At 44.8% G+C, this 25,272-nt stretch overlaps 3 protein-coding genes across 3 annotated transcripts in view; all 3 read left to right on the top strand.

Annotated features, from left to right (window-relative positions):
* Nucleotides 1-25,272, top strand: part of LOC141145590 (E3 ubiquitin-protein ligase TRIM39-like) — a 278,243-nt gene that overhangs the window by 33,277 nt on the left and 219,694 nt on the right. The gene's annotated exons all lie outside the window — the stretch shown is intronic.
* Nucleotides 1-25,272, top strand: part of MTRR (5-methyltetrahydrofolate-homocysteine methyltransferase reductase) — a 122,968-nt gene that overhangs the window by 14,699 nt on the left and 82,997 nt on the right. The gene's annotated exons all lie outside the window — the stretch shown is intronic.
* On the top strand, nt 908-23,578 carry LOC141145584 (E3 ubiquitin/ISG15 ligase TRIM25-like). Its single transcript, XM_073632411.1, has 2 exons — nt 908-1,390; nt 21,603-23,578. Exons 1-2 carry the CDS (start codon nt 1,321-1,323, stop codon nt 23,198-23,200), a joined length of 1,668 nt encoding a protein of 555 aa, XP_073488512.1. The 5' UTR covers nt 908-1,320; the 3' UTR covers nt 23,201-23,578.

Below are 25,272 nucleotides of genomic sequence, written 5' to 3'. Positions count from 1 at the left end.
CATCAAACGCAGCCACTGTGCCCCATCAAACGCAGCCACTGTGCCCATAACACTGATATAATTTATTCAATCATTTTACCTGCTGTCCTGGAGTTTTCCCTCGTGCTCCTCTCTTTCTCCTCCTCCTGACGTCACAGCCAGACCCCGCCCCAGTGCCGAGGAGAAGATTCACTGCAGGAAAGCAGTGCAGGGGAGGGTAGGCTTCACCTCCGCCAGTCACCTGCTGCTTATGGGAACGTGAGTCACACACCGCCCCCCGCATGAGAGAAAGCCCCCCCCCCCACCCATCTTCCTGATTCCTGGCTCCCGCGGCCGCCTTGCTGTAGCAGTGCCGCTGTGTATGGGCATGCTTGGCAGAGGGTTTGGGGGATGTGAGTTACACGCCCCCCCACCCTCTGGCAAGCACGCCCATGCACAGCGGCTCCGCTACAGCAAGTCGGCCGCCGTGGGCTGCATGTGTGCGGGAAGCGGCCGCGGGAGCTGGGGATAGTCAAGACGGGTGGAAGGGCTTTCTCTCATGGGGGGGGGGGGGGGACGGCTTTTTTTACCACCCGCAAAGTGCCGCCCTAGACCTAGGCCAAAACACAGCCCTGACTATCTCTTAGCAGCCTCCAGTGATAGAGATGATGGTATAGCAAGGGCTGTCAAAAGTCCATCCTATGGCTCTTCTAGTGGGGAAGAAGGTCCACATGGTGCGGTGCGGAGTAGGGGCATAAGTAGGAACCTTGCTCTCATTCTGCCAGCACCACACCACCAGCTGTAGCCCTGAACAGGCAAATTTTGCTGTCCAAGCTGCTATAGCACAAGAAATAATTGTCTCATTCCCAGAGTCTATATACACACACACTGTATGTTTGCAAAATAATTTTTATTTTTTATTTTTACAAAAAAAAAAAAATACTTTTGCAAAAATATATATATATATATTTGCAAAATAAATAAATGAATATATTTACACACATATGTATATGTTTGCAAAAGTAAAAAAAAAATAATTTTACAAAAAAAAAGTTTTTTTTTTTGCAAAAGAGAAGAAAATTTTATTTTTTGGCCAAAAAGTTATTTTTGCAAAAAGAAGAAAATGTTATTTTAGAAAAAAAAATGTTTTTAACATTCTGCTAAAACCTTTGTGAATTAGTACTGCTTGAAGAAGGGGACATACCCTGAAAGATTATTTTTTGCAAAAAAAATAAAAAATGTTTGCAAAAAAAATTGCTAAACAAGATCACTAAAAGAAAGGCCAGAATATCCCAAAAACAAGAGATCTGTGTTACATTGGTCACATGACCAGGATGTCTTCCTGGCTCCCCCCCCTCTGGAATGCAGCATGTGTTGTGTATTTCCTGTAGACTGGTTGCCGGTTGCATAAGAAGTCCCGTCCATTGTGGAGGTGAGTGTTCTGATTTTTAGATTGTAAGCTCCATGAGCAAGGCCTTCCTATTCCTTCTGTATTGTATTTCTTTTCTTTTGTAAAGTGCTGTATAAATAATAATCACAATATTTGCTGGTTGGAGTCGTCGTGTTTTCTCACCTTTTACTTGAGGTTTGTCATGTTAGGCGAACGTTTTAGCGATCGGTTTTGTGCAGGCGAAAAAAAAAAGTTTTGAAGATTATTGTGAGCAATCGCTGTCCGTTCTGCTAGTACAACTCACAGCCGATCTGGAATCGCTCACTTTTTTACTTGAGGTTTGTCATGTTAGGCGAACGTTAAGCGATCGGTTTTGTGCAAGCGATCGCTGTCCGTTCGGCTGATCTGGAATCGCCCCAAATCGCAGAACAGCATGCGTTTGGATCCTGTTCATCTTTAAACAGTATGCGATTTTTGCAGCTTGACAAAGCCCGTGTAAAATCGTTTAGGCCCCAGTTGTACTTAGCGATTTGGAATCGCTGCGATTCCAAAATCACGCAACCATCGCTGCAAAATGCATGTGTTTGGGTGCTATGCGATTTTCGCAGCGTGACAGAATTGCGTGAGCCCTCATTCGCAGTAAATACGGCTTTGAAATCATGCGACTTCATCTGAAATCACACGATTTCGAAGCCGCGTTTCAGTGTGATTTTGGGAGCGACTTGAAAGACATCCGTGCGGCTTCACGCACAAATGTCTATTGAAGTCGCACCCAAAATCGCCAAAAGTAGGGCAGGAACTACTTTTGCAAATTGGTGCGGTGTCGCACCGATTACAGCCATGCCATTGCCGGCAATGGGCTGCGACTTGGCATGCAATTTGACCTGTCAATTCACTCCAATGTGAACGATGGGCTTAGGCTGCGTTCACATTTTTGTGTAGCAGGAACGCACGCGATTTGGCGTGTTGCACATTTGGTGGCCCATTCACTTCAATGTGTTTCCCTACGCGCGTTTTGTCGCCCCCCCCAAAAAAGAAGCTGCCGCTCCTTTTCGGGGCGACAAGCTTCATGCAATTTTTGTGTTTTTGGCACTCCCTTAACCACTTGCCGACCAGCCGCCATCATTATACTGTGGCAGGTCGGCTCATTCCTGCGAATCGCCATGGCTGTACGTCGGCTCGCTTAACAGCTGTAGCGCGGCGGGGGAGCCGATGCGTGTGCACACTGGCATAAACTGAGGAAGACATTTTTATTATTTCTTTTGGATATTCATTATAGCAAAAAGTAAATAATATGTTTTTTTTTTTTTTTTCAAAATTGTCAGTCTTTTTTATTTTTTATTTTTTTTTGTTTATTGCGCAAAAAATAAAAACTGCTCTATTTGTGGGGAAAAAAAAGGACGTCAATTTTGTTTGGGTACAGCGTCGCACGACCGCACAATTGTCAGTTACAGCAACGCAGTGCCGAATTGCAAAAAACGGCCTGGTCATTAAGTGGTTAAGCTGCAATGTCAGCAGATGGGGGGTGTTTACATGATGCGGTCGCACCCACAGCAAAAATGATCTGACGTGTCACACTTATTAGGCGGCCCACCAAACACGACGAGTTCAATCAAACGAGGAAACGCTGCAAATGCCCCACAACTGCATGTGATGCATAAATCTGCGGAACTTTTTTGAGAGCCAGTTATGGAGTTAAAGTGGTTGTATAGTCTTTTTTTTTTTTTTACTTTTACCTACAGGTAAGCCTATAATAAGGTTTACCTGTAGGTAAAAAAAAAAATCTCCTAAACCTGTACGGTTTAGGAGATATTCCCCTTGCTATGAGCCGTTGACTGCAGCGGCGCATGAGCACAGGGGATTCTCGGCTGAAGGCCCGGCAACTGCCGGACCTTGCCGGGAAAGACATCTCCCGCGCGCATGCGCGGGAGTGATGACATCGCGGCTCCAGCCACTCACAGCGCTGGAACCGCGATACCCGGAAGACACGCCGAGGCAACATGTCAGCTACGTCGGCGTGGACCAGGTAAGATACTGATGCCTCGTTCTAAGGTAAGTATTTCATAATGAGCTAGTATGCGGTGCATACTAGCTCATTATGCCTTTTGCTTTACAGGGGTGAAAAAAAAAAATTTCATCAGGTATACAACCGCTTTAAAGCAGGTGTGAGGAGGTGTCACATCGGAGGTGTCACATGACCTCCTCACCGCCTGTCAAACAGTCTGAATGAGGATTGCTTTTTTTCTGGAGAGGCCTATTTGTTGCCATGGACCTGAAGAGAAGCATTGCAACCACAGCATGTGACCATCCCGGTCCCCTGCCATTGCAGTTTGAGGAAGGGGGAGGGGTGGTGTCGGGGACACTAAAAATGTGGCGTTTTTAACCACTTAAGGACTAAGCCTATTTCTGACATTTGTTGTTTACAAGTTAAAATCAGTATTTTTTATTTTTTGCTTAGAACCTCGAAACAATAAAAATTATATATATATATGGGGGCGGCACAGTGGTCTAGTGGGTAGCACTCTCGCCTAGCAGTAAGAAGGGTCACTGGTTCGAATCCCAACCACGACACTACCTGCCTGGAGTTTGCATGTTCTCCCTGTGCCTGCGTGGGTTTCCTCCGGGTACTCTGGTTTCCTCCCACACTCCAAAGACATGCTGGGAGGTTAATTGGATCCTGTCTAAATTGTCCCTAGTATGTATGAATGTGAGTTAGGGACCTTAGATTGTAAGCTCCTTGAGGGTAGGGACTGATGTGAATGTACAATGTATATGTAAAGCGCTGTGTAAATTGACAGCGCTATATAAGTACCTGAAATAAATAATATATATATATATACACACACACAGTGACTTGCGAAAGTATTCGGCCCCCTTGAACTTTTCAACCTTTTGCCACATTTCAGGCTTCAAACGTAAAGATATAAAATTTTAATTTTTTGTGAAGAATCACCAACAAGTGGGACACAATTGTGAAGTGGAACGAAATCTATTGGATATTTTAAACTTTTTTAGCAATTAAAAAACTGAAAAGTGGTGCGTGCAAAATTATTCGGCCCCTTCACTTTCAGTGCAGCAAACTCACTCCAGAAGTTCAGCGAGGATCTCCGAATGATCCAATGTTGTCCTAAATGACTGATGGTGATAAATAGAATCCACCTGTGTGTAATCAAGTCTCTGTATAAATGCACCTGCTCTGTGATAGTCTCAGGGTCGGTTCACACATGGGCAACACGACTTTAGCGCGACTTTGTACCGCGACTTCAGCGCGGCTTCAGCGCGACTTCAGCGCGACTTCGGCAAATTACGAGGCGACTTGAAGTCGCCTCCATGACAGGCGACTTTGCCTGTGGCCAATCACCTCTCTGGGAGGGAGGGGGGGAGGGAGGGGTTTTCTCTGCAAAGTCGCTTGACTTTACAGAGAGATCCGACTTGCAGGCGACTTACATTGAGTTGAATGGGTACAAGTCGCCTACAAGTCGGATAGAAGTAGTACAGGAACCTTTTCTGAAGTCGGAGCGACTTCAGTAGTGTCAATTAAGACGCTCCCATTGCCTACCATGTTAATCTAAATACAAAGCGACTTGGGGCGACTTGGGGCGACTTGAGGGCGTACAAGTCGGATCCCAAGTCGCCCCAGTGTGAACCGACCCTCAGGGTTCTGTTGAAAGCGCAGAGAGCATCATGAAGACCAAGGAACACAACAGGCAGGTCCGTAATACTGTTGTGGAGAAGTTAAAGGCCGGATTTGGATACAAAAAGATTTCCCAAGCTTTAAACATCCCAAGGAGCACTGTGCAAGCGATCATTTTGAAATGGAAGGAGTATCAGACCACTGCAAATCTACCAAGACCTGGCTGTCCCTCTAAACTTTCAGCTCAGACAAAGAGAAGACTGATCAGAGATGCAGCCAAGAGGCCCATGATCACTCTGGATGAACTGCAGAGAACTACAGCTGAGGTGGGAGAGTCTGTCCATAGGACAACAATCAGTCGTACACTGCACAAATCTGGCCTTTATGGAAGAGTGGCAAGAAGAAAGCCATTTATCAAAGATATCCATAAAAAGTCTCGTCTAAAGTTTGCCACAAGCCACCTGGGAGACACACCAAACATGTGGAAGAAGGTGCTCTGGTCCGATGAAACCAAAATCGAACTTTTTGGCCACAATGCAAAACGATATGTTTGGCGTAAAAGCAACACAGCTCATCACACTCAACACACCATCCCCACTCTCAAACATGGTGGTGGCAGCATCATGGTTTGGGCCTGCTTTTCTTCAGCAGGGACAGGGAAGATGGTTAAAATTGAGGGGAAGATGGATGCAGCCAAATACAGGACCATTCTGGATGAAAACCTGTTGGAGTCTGCAAAAGACCTGAAACTGGGACGGAGATTTATCTTCCAACAAGACAATGATCCCAAACATACAGCAAAATCTACAAAGGAATGGTTCACAAATAAACGTATCCAGGTGTTAGAATGGCCAAGTCAAAGTCCAGACCTGAATCCAATCGAGAATCTGTGGAAAGAGCTGAAAACTGCTGTTCACAAATCCTCTCCATCCAACCTCACTGAGCTCGAGCTGTTTTGCAAGGAAGAATGGGCAAGAATTTCAGTCTCTTGATGTGCAAAACTGATAGAGACATACCCCAAGCGACTTGCAGCTGTAATCGCAGCAAAAGGTAGCTCTACAAAGTATTAACGCAAGGGGGCCGAATAATTTTGCACGCTCCACTTTTCATTTTTTTATTAGTTAAAAAAGTTTCAAAAATCCACTTCCACTTTACAATTGTGTCCCACTTGTTGGTGATTCTTCACAAAAAATAAAAATTTTATATCTTTATGTTTGAAGCCTGAAATGTGGCAAAAGTTTGAAAAGTTCATGAGGGCCGAATACTTTCGAAAGCCACTGTGTGTGTGTGTGTGTGTGTGTGTGTGTGTGTATATATATATATATTTTACACATTTTTTTAGCATAGACCCTAGAGAATAAAATGGAGATTGTTGCAATACTTTGTCGCACTGTTTTTGCGCAGCGGTCTTACGCCATTTTCTTTTAATTTTAAAGCATGACATGTCAGGTATCAATTTACTCGGCGTAACGTTAGCAATTCATATTATACTTTTTTTGCATTAAAAAAATAAGAAAACAGCAACAGTAACCCAATTTTTTTGTATAATATATAAGATAGCGTTAAGTTGAGTAAATTGATACCTAACGTCATGCTTTAAAATGAAAAGAAAATGGTGTTTGTAAGACCGCTGCGCAAATACAGTGTTACAAAGTATTGTAAGTTTGCAACGATCAACGATCTCCATTTTATTCTCTAAGGTCTTTGCTAAAAAAAAATATATATATATATATATATATATATATATATATATTAGCAGAGACCTTAGAGAACGCCGAGTAAATTGATACCAAACATGCAATGCTTTAAAATTGCGCACGCTCGTGGAATGGTGACAAACTACGGTACTTAAAAATCTCCATAGGCGATGCTTTAACTTTTTTACAGGTTACCTGTTTAGAGTTACAGAGGAGGTCTAGCACTAGAATTATTGCTCTCGCTCTAATGTTCGCAGTGATACCTCACATGTGTGGTTCGAATACCGTTTACATGAGGTTAAAAAAAAAAAATTCTTATTTATTTTGCTTTTTATTTTTAAACTGTCCCTTTTAAAAAAAAAATTTTTTTTTGATCATTGTTATTCCCATTACAAGGAATGTAAACATACCCTGTAATAGAAATAAGCAGGACAGGGTCTCTTTCATGCGAGATCTGGGGGTCAAAAAGACCTCAAATCTCACATTTACACTTAAAGTGGTTGTAAACCCTCAAGGTTTTCCACCTTAATGCATATGCATTAAGGTGAAAAACCTCCTGTGGTGCTGAAGCCCCCCCCTCCGAGCCCCCGTTTTACTTTCCTGACCCCGATCCTTCGCCGGCCATGAACAAGCACACCAGCTCTAGCTGGTGCCTCATGTCCTGATTAGAGAGATTGATAGCAGGGCAGCCATTGGCTCCCGCTGCTGTCAATCAAATCCAATGACGCGGCACCGGGGGGCGGGGCCGAGTCCTGCATTCTGTGAATGGACACAGATGCAGGACTCGGGAGCGCGCCCACATGGGTGTCTACTGTCGGAGAGAGCTTCTCCAACGTAGACACTCAATGCGGGGAGGAACCAGGAGCGCCGCTGAGGGACCCCAGAAGAAGATGTTCGGGGGCCACTCTGTGCAAAACGAACTGCACTGTGGAGGTAAGTATGACATGTTTGTTATTTAAAAAAAAAAAAAAAGAAGCTTTACAATCCCTTTAATGCATTCTATGCATTAAGGTGAAAAAACTTCTGACTCTGAACAGCCCCCAGCCCCCCGTTTCACTCACCTGAGCCTGTTTGTTCCCACGCCGGAGAGCTCTACCTCTCTGGCCGGGGTTCTCGGCTCTTGATTGGATAGATAGCAGCAGTGCAGCCATTGGCTCCCGCTGCTGTCATTTAGATCCAATGACCCAGGGGGTGGGGCCGAGTCCAGCACTCTGTATCTATGCACGCAAATGCTGGACTTGGGAGCACGCCTGCATGGTAACCGAGGAGGAGCTGCAAGCGCCGTTGGGGGAACCCAGAAGACAACGATCGGGGCCACACTGTGCAAAACAAACTGCACAGTGGAGGTAAGTATGATATGTTTGTTGTTTTAAAAATAACAACCCTTTTAAAAGCAAAAAAAAGTCCTTTTACACAAAAAAGAAATAAAAAGAAAAGGGCCCTTTAAGGCCGCAGGGTGGAAGTGATGTTTGACGTCGCTCCGGTCCTCCAAGGGCATAGATGGCCTTCACTTGACTTCCAACTTCCCGCCTATCGCTCCAGGAGATTGGATAGTTTCCCCCTTTACCTCCAGCTTCGGTAATCGGGGGAGGGGGCACCTCTCCCACCACCTATAAAAGTGATCTTGTGGCAAATCCGCTGCTGGGACCACTTTTATCGGACGCTGGATCGCCTGCTGTTTAAAAAAAAATAACGGGGTATGCCATAACCCCGGTATTTAATCCTTTTGCTATTCGGTTGCGGCTGAAGCACCTCAGTCTCAGAGGCCCACACCTTCCTTCAACCTCAGCTCCTCCCACAATGGATCTTTATTTGCCTACTCACGGCTCGAAGGATTATCCTCAACCTCCCTCCACCACAGAGGTAAAGAGGGAACTGGACCTTTATGGAGCAAGGGATGACTACTCTGATGCTGATCTTACAAATTACTTATCTGAAATAGACCTGCCCTCCCTGTTGGAGGAGGCTAAACAAATGTTGGAGGCACCTGTGACTCTGGAGGAGTTACAGAATGCAGCGAGCACCTTTCCCACCTGCAAGGCGCCAGAGGAGGATGGTCTCCCTATGGAGGTCCTTACCCAATATGGTGAGCAGATAATGCCTCACCTGCTGGAGGTGTTTAATGCCTCCCTTGAGGGGGGACACCTCCTGCCCTCGATGGCCAGGGCAAATGTGGTATTGCTACTAAAGCCTGGGAAGGATCTGGTTGACCCGGGTTCCTATAGACCTATATCTCTCCTCCAAAGTGATGTTAAAATCCTGGCTAAGGCCTTGGCGATTCGGGTCAACGGGATCATAGCCTCTATAATACATCCAGATCAGGCAGGCTTTATACCACAAAAATCCACAGCCACCAATCTCAGGCGCCTTTTCTTAAACATGCAACTTCAAGCCGACAATGGGGGAAACAGGGCCCTTCTGTCCCTCGACGCCAATAAAGCGTTTGACAGCGTGGGCTGGCGTTACCTTTGGGCAGTGCTGTCCAAATTTGGGTTTGGAGACCGATTCATAGCATGGGTCGAATTACTCTATGCCTCCCCACAGGCAACCATTAGGATGTCAGGCAGGATGTCACACGCGTTTGCTCTGGGCAGGGGTACATGGCAGGGCTGCCCCCTGTCTCCCCTGCTCCTTGCTATCGCCATCAAGCCACTAGCGGCAGTAGTAAGTGTGACGAAAATGTAAGCATAGGATAGTTTTGCCTTAACAAGATGTGGTGTGATCTGTAGAAGTAGTGTAATTGTAGATGTAGTTTAATTCTGGGTTATTAAAAATATAGTATTCAATGTCAGTCATGCACATATGTTCTTTCATTAGCATTTGAAAAGGACAGAGATAGTTTTTTCTAAGATCGAAGTGACACCTAGATGCCAATAAAAGTTTCCATTAGATTAAACAGATTGCCACAATCCTGAGGCTTCAAAGAAAACTGCTAGTCATTTTGGCTACATTGATCTGCAATGGGCATTCGCAAGGCTCCGGACAGTCTGTAAGCTTTGATTAATATCAAGAGATCTAAGGAACCTATTTTATCTCTCATAAAAGCTAAAATATTAACGGCAGGGAGATGAAAATAATTCCTTTTGATCGTACATGTGATGGATTACGTGTACATGTAACTCTGTATGTTTAGCAGGTGTGGAATCCTAGAGAATCGCACAAAACCGTTATATGGCGCCTGATTGCAGCAGGCAGGCAGTGATTGGTACTGTTGCGATCGGACTGATGCGCTGGTATTGGAAATCCGATCCATGACCCAGCAATCAGCGCCGTTCTGGACCAATTTGATTCTGGTCATTTCAGAACACAAAACATTTTTGGGCTGAGACAGGAACACCCCCCAGGGTTGATTGGACAAGGGCTAAAGTCCAGCCCACATCCGTATTTCAATAAATTGGGTAGCCTGAGATATGGACATTGTTCTTCCATGAAGCCAGTTCGAAACTGGGGAGTTCCCACATGTTCCAGAATGCTTCTACAAGATAGACTTGGGTAAAGTTTATTTCTGTTTTTAGCCCTTTTTATTTTCATAGCAAATTGCCAAATTGTGTGTCTTTCTGCATTTTTTGTATCTTTTTTGGTAAATCCTTTTTTCTTTGTATATCTTATATGCACTGCCCACTTTTGGGATATTAAATGATAAAATTAATAAGTGACTTCTGTGTACTAAGCTAGGACTCATATCTCTGGAGATTTTGTTGTATTTTAGTGCCTAAGTACTCGGTCTAAGTTACGTGCCAATCGGCACGTAAATTGGCAGATTGCATGCGGATTGTAAGCTAACAGATCTTCTAGACACAGATCTGGGTGTGTGGTGGCTCAGCAGACCAGTCTGCGGATAAACTGTTGGGTGGTGGCAGGCTATCGTTTATTGTGTGTCTGGTGTGTGGGTGTGGGGACAGTGGGAAGAGTGATTAACACTGGGTTTCAAGATTGCAGGATAGCTGGAGGAACCCTAGAAGTGTATAGTAATTGCTAGACTGCTCCCCAACCCTTAGAGTACACCAGATTGTATGTAAGATTTGTATCTGCCTGTGTGTAATCAGCTAGCTGGACTGGAGTGGAGTCTCCCTCTAGTGGTGGCTAAAGGTAGTGCGGGCTGTGAAAGTACCACAGCCAGTTTTACATGCGCAGTATAAGTTCCCCCTTATTTCCTTAGTTCCTCATATAACTCGGTCACGGAACGCACGTCGCGGTTAGTCGCCATGGGGTGTGGCATTCGTGACAGTAAGGGCTAATCCAAAGATTATAGGGCTGAGGTATGGTGATCTACAGGAGAAGATTATGTTGTATGCAGATGACATGCTCTTTCTGGCAGACACCAATAACTCTCTGGCAGAGGTGACAGCCGTTATATCCAAATTCGGGCACTACTCGGGCTTGACCATTAAACTGGTCCAAATCAGCCTTGATGGTGCTCGATGGGGATTCCTGCCCGATTCCGGTAGTAACTTCGTTAAAAAACTTGGGAATTCTAATATCGCCTAAGCTTACGGATTATTGCCCCTTAAATATATACCCTTTACTATCCAGATTTCGGGACAAAATTAACACATGGAATAATCTAAAAATTTCACTGGCAGGCCAACTTACCATATATACTCGAGTATAAGTCGAGGCCCTAATTTACCACAAAAAAATGGGAAAAACTTATTGACCTGAGTATAAGACAAGGGTGAGAAAAGCACAGCTACTGTAAGTGGAAAAGAGGGTCAACAATGCCCATTTGCAGCCTCACTGTGCCCATTTGCATGCCTCACTGTGCCCATTTGCAGCCATAGGTCAGCCAAACTTCAAACTCGGTAGTTAAGGGTTGCTAGATGCCCCCTAGCTGCAGCCAAAATTTGGGGTCTCTGAACCCAAAAGGTCCCGAAATGACATTGCTGCAGATGGACACAGTTGACCAACATTGGGGCCCCGTATCTCGGGGCCACTTAGTGCCAGGAACCCCAAATTTGGTGTGCACACCCAGTGGAACTAGCATCATAAAATATCCAAAGCTGGGGTTTCTAGCACCAAGGGCCCCAAAAATCGTTTCAGAAAATGTCAAGCACTTTTCTGCAGCAGAGAATGACACACCTAATTTGGGGTTCCTAGCACCAAGTGGCCCGGAGATACGGGGTCCCAAAGTCGGTTCGGAAAATGACATTTTTTGCTGCAGAAAAGTGCTTGACTCAAGTATAAGTCGAGGAGGGCACTTTCAGCACAAAAAAATGTGCTAAAAAACTTGACTTATACTCGAGTATATACGGTAATTAAAATTATACTAATGCCACAGCTATTATACTTCCTTCACAACTCCCCAGTTGTGATACATCTGAAAATATTCAGGGTGGTGAACACCCTCTTTAGATGACTATTATGGAACACTGGCCCCCCCAGAATGAAATTAGAACAGTTGCAACACCCCAGAGACAGTGGAGGATCGGCAGTGCCCAATCCTTGGCTGTACTATATTTCGGCCCAAATGCAGCATCTGGTGGGATCCATGGAACAAGACCCGGTGGGCTCCTCGGCACGACTGATGCTGATTGGCTCAGGGGCAAAGACTGTTCTGATGGGATTGGAGGCTCAACTGTTTCACAAATCAAGCAGACACCCACTTTTAATCTGATCCAGAAAATATGTCGAACTAGCAAAATTACAACAGGGCCCCAGGTGGCGCTCCTTTGGAGTGACCTTGTTATCACAAATATTTCAAAACGGCAAGTTACTGGCCTTCTCTGAGCTGCGGAACAGATATAACTTGCCCTCTACCATGTACTACTCATACCTCCAGCTCAGCCACACAGTGGCCGCGCAGGGGGGCGCTAGCCAATAGGTTCTGTCATCTACCCCCATTTTTTACTTGCTTCAATTTAGCACTGAAACCGAAGGGATCAGCTCACAATGTTACCAGATTCTATTGACACACCACTTAAAAGCGCAGTATCCCTATGGGAAAAGGATGTAGGTTGACTCACAGGAGAACAATGGGAGGAAGTCCTGCAGTCCGTTACTATCCCCTTAATGTGGCCCAAAAAGTTTCCCAACTCTATATAGTACTCCAGGTGCATTATACTCCACTTAGACTGCATAGGATGGGCAGCAGACCAGACCCCCTATGTGGCAGATGCGGGCGACACCAAGGAGATCTCATTCACTTGCTCTGGAGGTGCCCAAAGCTTCACCGGTACTGGACGGCGGTGCTGGAGACACTTAATAGAGTGTTCCAGACGACTGTCCCCCTAGACCCAATTCACTGTATTTTAGGGGTGTTGGAGGACGTTGTCCCTGAGGAAATGGCTAGAATAGCATTCTCTAGAGCCCTGTTTCAGACCCGCAAGCTTATACTGATGGGCTGGAAATCGGTCTCCCCACCCACGGTGGCCTCATGGATATCACATATGGGAAACACTTTGGTCATGGAAAAGTATATATATCAACATAGAGGCAGTCCGAACAGATTTGAAAGAATATGGACACCTTGGCTGGACACCCCTGGATTAAGCCCCAGGGAGCTGGTGATGTCCAGACTATTGCAATGCCCGGCGGGTGGATCTTAAAGGGCCAGAGGTAAATCATACCAAATGCATTGTATTAATATAATTGTCCCATCAAATTGTAGACTTGTTGGTTAAGAGGAAAGAATAACTGTACTGAACGTTATAAAGATTGTACATTTTAACTCTTTATTGTCTACATATGCTTTGTTTGTACATTGGAAACTGTTTGAATTCTGTTCAATAAACACCTTTTTGATTAAAAAAAAGAGGGAACTGAAACTACAGTGCCTTGAAAAAGTAATCATACCCCTTAAAATTTTCCTCATTTTGTCATGGAATTTGTTGGTATTGTGACTTGGGTCACACCTAACACATAAGATTGGACTTGGTTTCAAAATGTAGCTATAAATGGGCATGTCCATAAACGATGATGCAGTGTTGGCCTAGTTTCCTTACATAGTGGTTTGGGAAGGAATAGGGCAGTGATGGCGAACCTTGGCACCCCAAATGTTTTGGAACTACATTTCCCATGATGCTCATGCACTCTGCAGTGTAGTTGAGCATCACGGGAAATGTAGTTCCAAAACATCTGGGGTGCCAAGGTTCACCATCACTGGAATAGGGTATAAATGCCCTATGGAGCTATTTAAATTGGGTTTCCCTCCAGGATTCATTGGTGTTAGTTTCAAAGTAATTTTGTATCCTCTCTGAAGTAGGTGAGGAAGGTTGTCTAAAGGAATGTATTTTCCCCAGGCTTTTGAAGCTGCGTACTCCAGTGGATTGGTATAGAAAGGTATGAGAGGATTATAGACCTCCAGCTGTAGAAATAGTCAGAGCTGCAATGAGTTTGTCTATAAAAGTAGATCGGAATCTGAGATGTGATTTTGGACAGATTTTGTTGATGAAGGTTAAAAGCTGCATGACATGGAAGATGTGTTGGTCTGGAAGATCGAAGTCAGATGCAATTGTTTGGTAGGATTTAAGATTCCCATTGACTGTGTCGTAAAGAGAGACAACGTTCGTTAGCCCTTTTAGCTTCCATGTGTTGAATGCTTTATGGTGGGTGGTCTGTGGTAACATGGGGTTGCCATATATCGGTAGAAGGGATGAGACCTGTGGAGAGACCCCCAGGCGCTTCTTGACATCCCTCCATTCAATGACTATGTCCTGAATGAGTTGGAGGTTAGGTGGTAGTGATTTTAAGTTGCTATGAAGGGTAAATGGTATGGATGTGCCATGGCCGACTCCACCCAAAAGTTAGTGAACTTTGATCCCTGAACTAACCAGTCTAATCTTGGACTAAGTAAGCAAGATAAATGATACAATCTAATAAAAGGGAGACCTGCCTCTCCTTCGCTTTTCTGGAGATATAGTTTTGTTATTGCGATGCAAGGTCTTTTACAGTGCCACAGGAAGGCAGAAAGAGCTCTTCTGATCCTTTGAATGTCCTTATGCTTGATTAGTATTGGCATTGTTTGTTTGCATTGGGTACAACAGACGTGAGAAGCTGACCATCTTATAGAGGTGGCACTTCCCGAGGAGCGATAATGGAAGGTCCATCCATGCTTCCAGTTTGATGATTATTTTGGATATCAGAGGAGCATAGTTCAGCTGATAGATGAGGGTTCTCTGCCTATGTTCACTCCTAAGTATGTGATGTGGTGTGGCGCTATGGGGAAGGGTGAAGAGGTCATCCAGAGGCTCTTGCCACTCTTGCGGAGGTAGCACCTTACTTTTGGTAAAGTTTAATTTTTAGTCCTGAGCAGGAATGGAAAGTAGTGAAGGTATGTTGAATTGAAGGGATATCTACCTGGGGATTAGCAGTAAAAATCAGAATGTCATCTGCAAAGAGGTTAAAAAGTAATGGTGATGGGGGGAGCCCTGATGCGTACCCTTGTGGAGGGGGATTGGGTCTGAAATATGTTCTGCTGCCACTACCCTGGTGGAGGGAGACGAGTAGAGACTATTAGGGGTGTAAAGGAGCCTAGGAAGCCAAACCTTGCGAGCACAAGTGCCAGCCTTTTAAAGCTGACATTGTCGAAAGCTTTTTCAGCATCTAAAGTGACAATGGCTATAGTGTCTTGAAAAAGTATTCATACCCCTTGAAATGTTCCACATTTTGTCATGTTGCAACCAAAAATGTAAATGTATTTTATTGGGATTTTATGTGTGTTTAAAGTGGAGGGCCACCCTAAAAAAAAAATTACATTAACATTCGTAAAAAAAATAGAAAAAAGAAACATTTGGAAAAAAAAAATTTTTTTTACTCACCAGAAACCCCTGTTGCTAGGCAGTCTTCCTAATCTGCCTCTTCCTATTCCGCGGCGCTGTTTCTTCAATTCCTCCTCCTCGGCGAGCGGCCCTGTTGTCTTCTGGGACATGTGTGTGTCCCAGGAAACAACGGGGCCATTCACAAAGCGCTGTGCGGCTCGCGCATGCACAGTATTAAACGGGCAGTGAAGCCGCAAGACTCCACTGCCTGTTTCCCTTAGTTAAGATGGCGGCGCCGGCAGCCGATCCGATGGACGGATCGGCCTTGGGGGACCAACATCGCGGGCTTGGACAGGTAAGTGCCCTTATTACAAGTCAGCAGCTACAGTGTTTGTAGCTGCTGACTTTAAAAAGAAAAACGTCCAGAACACCCCTTTAAATCCGATTTAGGGGTCTTTAAACAAGACATTCAGATGAGATAGTAGATCCAGATCCTAAGATAATATAAGTAGGTGCTTTTTATTCACTACAGTGGAGAAATACAACACAGTTCTCGGCTACTATAAGCGAGTAAAAGTGAAAGTGTTTCTGCCATACAAACATCAAGTTTAACAATATATACATTAGAGGTGCGCATCTTCACTTGCCTAACGATTCGATTGCGATTATCAGGTCAATGATTTGATTGTATTCGATTCCGCGATGCATCACGATGCATCAAGATTACTGCGCGCGGTTTTCATTAAAAAAAAAATTCAAGCAGTCAGGAGAACTCCATTTTTTTTTTTTATCTGTTCTTAAAAAAAAAAAACAACACAACAGACATGATACAGGAGATGGTCAGAGACTGGGGACATTATACAGGAGATGGTCGGAGACTGCGGACATGGTACAGGAGAAGGTCAGAGACTGCAGACGTGATACAGGAGATGGTCAGAGACTGCAGACATGATACAGGAGATAGTCAGAGACTGGGGACATTATACAGGAGATGGTCAGAGACTGGGGACATTATACAGGAGATGGTCAGAGACTGGGGACATTATACAGGAGATGGTCAGAGACTGGGGACATTATACAGGAGATGGTCAGAGACTGGGGACATTATACAGGAGATGGTCAGAGACTGCGGACATGGTACAGGAGAAGGTCAGAGACTGCAGACATGATACAGGAGATAGTCAGAGACTGGGGACATTATACAGGAGATGGTCAGAGACTGCAGACATGATGCACCAAGTAGCCAGCATTGGGTTATAATGCCCTGCTGCTGCTGCCATGGAGACAGAGACCAGCGCTGCCAATAGCGGTGCCAGGACAGCAACCCTGGTTGTTCGCCCACTGGTCCACTGTCGGAGGATTCCCCCATCCACCTGGAATGCGTAGATGAGGAATTGGATTTTTTTTTTTTTTTTTCAGTGTAATGACCAAACGAAAAAAAAAAAAAGATATGGGCTGCATAAGTGGCTTAGTGCTAACTGGATCTTGGAAGAACAGAGTGGGGGGAGGGAGACAGATAGGGGAGAGAAAGGGACAGTTCAGTGATGAATGTGTAATGAACAATGCAATGCTCACTTATTCAGGGAGGAGGCTGGAAGTTCACACAGCTTGGAATGTGGAGCTGCTGACTGTTCATATCTCCCGCGCACACCCCCTCCCCCCTCCTCTCTCTCCTTCACAGCTGTGTCGGGATAGGAGAGTGGGCGGGCTGGGCAGACACAGGGGGAGAGAGGAGGAGGAGGAGGAGGAGGAGGAGGGGGGGCAGCTGTATGCATCGTAATCTCTGTCCGTTGCTGGGAGGGGGGAGTGAGCTTCGCTGGGCTGTGTGAGACGAGTGTCAGAGACACTCCGCTCAGCTGCAGCCACCGGCCCCTAAACGTACACACTGATTCTCCTGTCCTACGGACGGGAGAAATCAGTCTGTATCCTCAAACTGTCACAGGGATAATGGGGGGCTGGAAACACTGCAATGTCCCCCACAGAGCAGGATCTCCAGGGACTTCGGCAACCCCGATTGTCCTGCGGCTCCCACGGATGTGATGACAGCTACAGTGATCTGTCTCACAGCTCCGTGGGGCTCTGCGCCCCGCACATCGGGGAGATAAGAGAGGACGTTGTCCAGTGTCTGAGGAGGGGGAGAGCCTGGGTGGGGGCAGTAGCTGAGGATACATCTCCCATTGACGGGGAACGGCGCCAGGCTTAGCCAGCCGATCGGTGGCTTGTCATCTCCAGCAGACACTGCTGTGCGGGGGAGGAGCCGTAATGACGTCATGCATAATCGATTACAACCGGATACCGCATCGATGCCGAATCGGGAAGGGCAGAATCACGATGCATCGATGCGGCGATCATTTTCAACACCCCTAATATACATATGAATATGCATATGTTCTAGGCGTGTTATAGGTGTGATTGTATAGTTTAGTCCAATCAACATTCATATCTTCTTAGTAGTAGGGGAACAGTTAAATGGGTGGTTACATCATGTGACTGGCAAAAAAAAAATAGATTTCAGCAGTATCTGGTCAGTTCAGACTGGTTTTGGTACGAACGCCTATTGAGCAGCTTTCTGGGTTCTTATCAGTAGTTTGTGTCATCACATATCCAACAGTTTCGAATTCCCAGGAATTGAAACAAGCCACCTAAGAAGGAAATAAACAAATCAAGCATAATATTAATTCCTAAAGCGACAGTCTCTATATACATATATATAACTCAACATTATCAGAACCCTATAATTCTACTCCTGTGATAGACCAACACAAAGTGGCAGATAATTGTGAAGTGGAAGGAAACTACAATTACAATTAATCGCTACAATTACAGCTGCAAGTCTTTTTGGGGATGTCTCTACCAGCTTTGCACATCTAGAGAGTGACATTTTTGTCCATTCTTTTTTGCAAAATAGATCAAGCTCTGTCAGATTGGATGGAGAGCATCTGTGAACAGCAATTTTCAAGTATTGCCACAGATTCTCATTTTGAGCTATGTCTGGACTTTGATTGGACCATTTTAACACATGGACATGCTTTGAGCTAAACCATTTCATTGTAGCTCTGACTGTATGTTTAGGGTCATTGTACTGCTGGAAGCTGAACCTCCGCCCCCGTCTCAAATATTTTGCAGACTCTTAATAGGTTTACTTCTAAGATTGTCCTGTATTTGGCTCCATCCATCTTTGCATCAACTCTGACCAGCTTCCCTGTCCTTGCTGAAGAAAAGCATCCCCACAACATTATGCAGCCACCACCATGTTTCACGGTGGGGATGGTGTGTTCAGGGTGATGTGCAGTTAGTTTTCCGCCACACATAGCATTTTGCTTTAAGGCCAAAAAGTTCAATTTTGGTCTCATCTGACCAGACCACCTTCTTCCATATGTTTGCTGTGTCCCCCACATGGCTTTTCGCAAACTGCAACCGGGACTTATTATGGCTTTCTTTCAACAATGGCTTCCTGCCACTCTTCCATAAAGGCCAGGTTTGTGGAGTGCACAACTAATAGTTGTCCTGCACGACAGAGTTACCACGGGCCTCTTGGCTGGTTCTCTGAGGGCTTCACAGAACAGTTGTAATTATACTGAGATAAAATTGCACACAGGTGGACTCTATTTATGAATTGGGTAACTTCTGAAGGCAATTGGTTCCACTACATTCTAGTTAGGGGTATCAGAGTAAAGGTGGCTGATTACAAATGCATGCCACACTTTTCACATATTTTATGTACAAAAATGTGAAAACCATTTATCATTTTCCTTCCACTTCACAAATATGTGCAACTTTGTGTTGGTCTATCACATAAAATCCCAATAAAATACATTTACATTTTTGGTTGTGAACATAAGTAGGATCCTGAGGGGGAGAGGAAAACAAAAATCATGTGGACTAAAGCTCATAGGATCAAGAGGTTGAAGGTAATGAAAGTCACCCAAATCTGTTTGCCCCGTTGGAATGTGTAACCCGCAGGCGCTTGGGGGGGGTCTTTACTGGGTCTGCGTTGCTCCCTTGGTCCTGTGAGTGATTTTTTTTCCATATGTGTGGCAGAACACCCTGGGAGTTGCAGTAGGGGGCGAAGATAGGATTCCACTTCAGCTGGAATGTGAAACGTTAGTTGGTCTCCATTTGGGGCTTGTAGTCGCTCCGTGGCAGGGTATGCTAGCGTGAAACAGAGGCCCTGTTTAAAAAGTTCTGCACATACTGGTTGGAATTCTTTTATTCTCTGGGAGATCTCTGAGTAGTCGGCGAAAATCGGAAGACTGTGCCATCTATTTTAACCGTGCATGTCTTGCGGAATGTTTGAAGGATAGCCAGTCTGTCAGCAAAATTTAGGTATTTGACTATCACTGGCCTGGGTGACTTGCGGTTTGAAGCTGGCGCTCCCATTCTGTGTGCTCGTTCAGCTACACATTGATCTGGGAGGACTAGGGCCTCCGGTATAAGCACAGAGGTTCTGCAAGATCTGTTTTCGAGGTCTTCCAGTTTCTCTTGGATGATGGTGTGGATTTGGGAGTGTTGCTTGAGAGTACCGTTGTTTTGGTAGACCTCATCCTCCAGGGCTGAGATCCTGCATTCAGTGTCTGTTATTCTGCATGCCTGCTCCTCCAGTTCTTTGCAGAGTTGTGCGATGCCAGATGCCACAGCTGTGTCCACCGCCATGGTGATAGTGGGGAGTATCAGGGCTGCCACTGCCTGAGCTAATTTTTGAATATATAACTGAGGAGTTTCTTGTAGCTCCAGCGGGAGCATGTCCACGCTCTCTGGCTCTAGATTATGACCAGCGGCCATCTTGTCTCCCTCTGAGGGGAGACTAGGCGGTGAAGAGCGGGAGGGACCCGGGGAGCGGGAGCTGGTAAGGTACCGCTCCATAGCTAGTGGGGGTTGGCCTGCAGTGTCTGTGACCGAAAAAAAACACGGGCTGTTACCAAGTTTTGTAGGCCGAATGTAGCTGGGCTAGCAAGGAGCCGCTGTGTCCCACTGTCCTCGAATATGGAACCGTACCAAGAAGTGGATTTTTTTTTTATGTCAATGGGGGCTTTTTGTTTGGGGTGCTGAAAATGGTAATACAAATACTGTTACAAATTACTTTACACCTAAATTCCATAGCCTTCCTCTTCTTTGTGCAGTCGGTCCTTTGAAACCACTTCACTTTGCCGACAGGTCACAGTTTTCTGATGTTATTGTATCAATATGTATTCCCTCCCCCAAACCAAATAAGCATTTAACCCATGCTTGAGGGGACCCCACTGCACAGCTAGATTCAAAAGCAGCCCAGAGTTGGGTAAAAGTAAAGATGTCCAATGACTCTGAAAAATATTTATTTTACACAAAACATCTAAAAAATATCAACATGTAACCAGTTAATAGAACTGCATTTACTTTCTCAGTGTTTTGTTTAGTGTGAAGTTCTCTTTTCAAAAGATGCAAACTAAAGCCCCATACACACTATTAGATTTTCAGCAGATTTTTGTCTTCAGATTTACCAAAACCATATATTGCAAGGGCCTGCCTGATTTGCATACAAATTGAAACTCTTAAGGCCCGTACACACGGTCAGAAAATATGAAGTTAAATTTCGTCCGATGAACGATCTGCCGATTTTCTGATCGTTAGTATGCTGTTTTTGATAGCAGAATACAACTTTTCGGCAAACGAAAACTGGATGTGCAGGCTCTGAAATTTTTGTCTGACCACAACTTCCAATTTTTCTTTTCATTAGTATGGTTTTCTGAAAAAAAAAAATCTGAAGAGCAAGACTAGGCATACTCAGAAATGAAAGAACACGTACAAAACAATTCAACACATTATGTCACTTCTGAAGTTGAATTCTGTCATCCAAAAAATTTTCTGATTGTGAGTACCCTCTTCACTTTCGATTTGAGACTAGCATCCAACAAAAAACTGATAAAAATGTGTCCAATAATCTGTTTGTTTGTACAAGGCTTTAAGGTTTGACCTCATATTTATATGGTTTTGGTAAATCTGAAGACAAAAATCTGCAGAAAATCTAATAGTGTGTATGGGGTCTAACAGTCCCTACAATGTGTCACCAGAACACTCCTGTGTATGAAAATACCACTTCAACTTATAGACATTCACTTTATTCACATACTTCCTGCAGATATAAATTGCAAAACAAGATCGGTCCCACCCTGTGCTGAGAAATGTGAGTTGTGTCTTCTGGTTTCTGAGTGTCGGAGACTTTCACTTTCATTTTTCTCTTCTGCTGTCAGAAATGGCGTCTGCTGAAGTGAGACAAGAGCTGAACTGTTCCATCTGTCTGGAAATGTATAAATGTCCTGTAATGCTGAGCTGTGGACACAACTTCTGCCGGGTCTGTATTGATGGTGTGTTGGATACACAGGAGGGGTCTGGAGATTATTCATGTCCTCAGTGCAGAAAAAGGTCTAGGGGTCGTCCTACACTGCAGAGGAACATAACACTGTGTAATATAGTGGAGACTTTACGATCTACTCATCCAGATCAGAAGACTGGAATCTTTTGTACTTATTGTATTCACTATCCTGTACCTGCTGTTAAATCCTGTCTGATGTGTGAAGCTTCTCTGTGTGGTAATCACCTAATAGTCCACAGCCAGTCACCAGAACATGTCCTAACTGATCCCACCACTTCCATGGAGAACAGAAAATGCTCCATCCATAGAGAACTTCTTAAATATTACTGCACTGAGGACTCTGCCTGTATCTGTGTGTCCTGCAGGCTGGATGGAGAACACCGGGGACACAAGGTAGAGACTCTGGATGAGGCCTCTGAGAAGAAGAAACAGAAACTGAGAAATGTTCTGCAGAAACTGATTGCTAAAAGAAAAAAGATTGAGCAAAGAGTCCAGAGTCTGCAGGAACTTAAGGGAAAAGTACAAGAAAAATCAGCTGGTCTAACGGAGAGAGTCACTGCCCTGTTCATAGAGCTCAGGAGACATCTGGAGGACCTGGAGCAGAGAGTCCTGAGGAACATCTCCAGCCAGGAAGAACTGCTCTCATTGTCTGATATGATCCATCAGCTGGAAATAAAGAAGGAGGCTCTGTCCAGGAAGATGGAGGACATTGAGGAGCTGTGTAACATGACTGACCCACTGACTGTGATACAGGAATCAGAAATAGGGGACTTGTGTGATACTGAGGAGGGAGATAATGAGGACAGAGAGAGACATGATAGACTCCTCCATGATGGAGAGGATCTGGATGTGTCTAGAATCTCACACACATTACTCACAGGGTTCTCTGATATGGTAAAAGGGGTAAATGCATCCTTCTATATACCGGACGCTTCAGACATATTACTGGATGTGAACACAGCTCATAATTGTCTACATATATCAGATGACATGAAAACTGTATCCAGGTCAGGTAGACAGCAGAAGCGTCCAGAAACTCCGGAGAGATTTCAGTCATGGTCCCAGGTATTAAGCAGTCAGAGATTTTCCTCGGGGCGACATTACTGGGAAGTGGATGTCGATAAGGCAGAAAATTACAGCATTGGGATGTGTTATCCCAGTATAGAGAGGAGAGGGATAGGAGTGGAGTCATGGATTGGAAATAATAACAAGTCTTGGTGTTTGTGGAGGTATGGCGGTGTGTGTTTTATAATACATGACAATAAACAGATCCTCATATCTCCCAAGCTCCCCAGTAAGAGAATCAGGATCTATGTGGATTATGAGGCCGGGCAGCTGTCCTTTTATGATCTGTGTGACCCAATCAGACACCTCCACACCTTCACCACCACCTTCACTGAGCCCCTCCATGCCGGGTTATGGGTAGGAAATGGTCATATAAAGATCTCTGGGAGGCTCAGGAGATTTTTAATATGATCATTTTATAGGAAATCTGAGCTGAATCTGGTGAAATCTGGTGAGAAATGTGAATCTGGTTCATAGGATGACACAGTTTTTACAGATAACGTATTTCTTCAATCGGTGGATCTGGTAGGTCTCAGCACAGGCTTCCTCCATCACTTCCACACCCAATAAGACAAGGGGCGATTTGGGGGGTTTATTATTTATACAATCTGATTGCACATTCTCCTTTTAGATCTACCATCAGCTGTATAGTATATGTGCCTGCCTGATTTTAACTAAATTGAATTTTTCAACTTTAAAGCGGAGGGCCCCCCTAAAATAAAAAATTTCATTAATATTCTTAAAATTAAAAAAAAAAAAAAACATTTGAAAGAAAAAAGTTTTTTTTAACTTACCTGAAACCCCTGTTGCCAGGCAGTGTTCCTAATCTGCCTCTTCCTATTCCATGGCGCTTCTTCCTCTTCGGCGAGCGGCCCCGTTGTCTTCTGGGACATGTGTGTGTGTGTGTCCCATAAAACAACGGGGTCATTGACAAAGCGCCACGCGACTTGCGCATACACAGTAGGAAATGGGCAGTGAAGCCGCAAGGCTCCATTGCCTGTTTCCCTTCGTTAAGATGGAGGTGCCGGCAGCCGATCCGATGGACGGATCAGCTCGGAGGGCCGACATCGCGGGCTCGCTGGACAGGTAAGTGAGCTTATTAAAAGTCAGCAGCTACAGTGTTTGTAGCTGCTGACTTTTAAAAAAAAAAATCGAGGCTTGAACACCCCTTTAACTTGACATTACATATTTTTGGTAAAGAAAAGGAGATTTGGTAGTGTATGGGCAGCTTTAGATTTACCAAAAATATCAGGACACACCTACGTTATCCATTCATATTGTATCCAGGAAAGTACTTACACTACATAGTTGATGGTAGCTCTAAAACAGATTGTACAATCAGATTGTATGGTCAGCTTTAAGGGTTATGTTAGGTTAGGGGTTAAGGTTACATTTAAGGAGTCATTATATTTGAGGAACAAGGTGTTAAATATAAATTTTAAGTGTTTAAAATATAACTAAACTTTTTTTGGAACACGTGGGAAGGAATTTAAGCCCCTGTCAGATTTTTATTGCTGTCTGTGCCCCCATTAGGGAGACTCCCCCTCTCTATTTGTCCTGTTTTATTGATATCACAGAGAGTGAAAGAAAAATACAAATTTTGGGTTGTTACCAGAACAGGAATAGAAGGGAAATTTTTCCATTGCGGGATTTCCTCTCACTTCCTGTTTGGCTATGGGAAAGGAAGTGAAGGGAAATCTCCCCAATAGGACACACAAGGCAAAAAAGAACTGATAGAGGTTATAGGCCCCTTTCACACGAGGCAGACTCCGTTTCTACGGGGTCCGCCGGCTCAGCGGGAGATCTGTCCGTTGATCTCCGCTGAGCCGGCGGATGACAGGTCCCTCTCTGCTCACTGAGCGGGCAGGGGCTTGTCAGGCGCCGCTGCCGCCTATGGAGGGATCGGATGAAAACGGATAGCATGTCCGTTTTCATCAGATCTCATCCGATCCGCCAGCGACGGACCTGGACGTAGAGCCATCCGTCTGCTTTTTGCGGATCGGACCGGGTCGGATATGTCTCCACTGACATCCGACGCTCCATAGACTAACATGGAGCGCCCGTTCAGGTCCGCCGTCAAAACTGACAGGCGGACCTGAACAGTCCGATCGTGTGAAAGCAGGCCATAACCTTCTCTTACTCCAATCAAAATGAGAAAACTTTTTGCCTTTTAGATCTAATTTTATGAAGCGCTTACCCCCGAAGGAGCGGCTAAAAATAAGTAATTCAGGTTTACCACCTAACCCATCGCGGCCCATAAAATCCAGACACAGTCCATAATGCTTTTTCTCTTGCTTAATTAATTAACTAGAATCATTTGCGGATAGTTAGGAAATCACTTTGTGTGATTTCTTCAATCGGAAGATGGAAGTAGATTTGATAGAGAATAATTGATAAAGAGTCACTCTGAATAACTTCTTCATCTGCATGACTTTTCAAGAACAGTCCGTATCTCTATATGTGTGCTTGCAGCTTCACCGCTA

Source organism: Aquarana catesbeiana, linkage group LG05, assembly GCF_042186555.1.
Source record: "Aquarana catesbeiana isolate 2022-GZ linkage group LG05, ASM4218655v1, whole genome shotgun sequence".
Classification (NCBI taxonomy): domain Eukaryota; kingdom Metazoa; phylum Chordata; class Amphibia; order Anura; family Ranidae; genus Aquarana; species Aquarana catesbeiana.
This window is presented reverse-complemented; position numbering and strand designations above follow the sequence as displayed.

Bases quoted from the DNA above. Each gene is read 5' to 3' on its own strand.
- LOC141145584 (XM_073632411.1), top strand. From the start codon at position 1,321: ATGCAGCATGTGTTGTGTATTTCCTGTAGACTGGTTGCCGGTTGCATA. The intron at 1,391-21,602 runs GTGAGTGTTCTG...TTCTGCTGTCAG, and splicing joins AAGTCCCGTCCATTGTGGAG to AAATGGCGTCTGCTGAAGTG.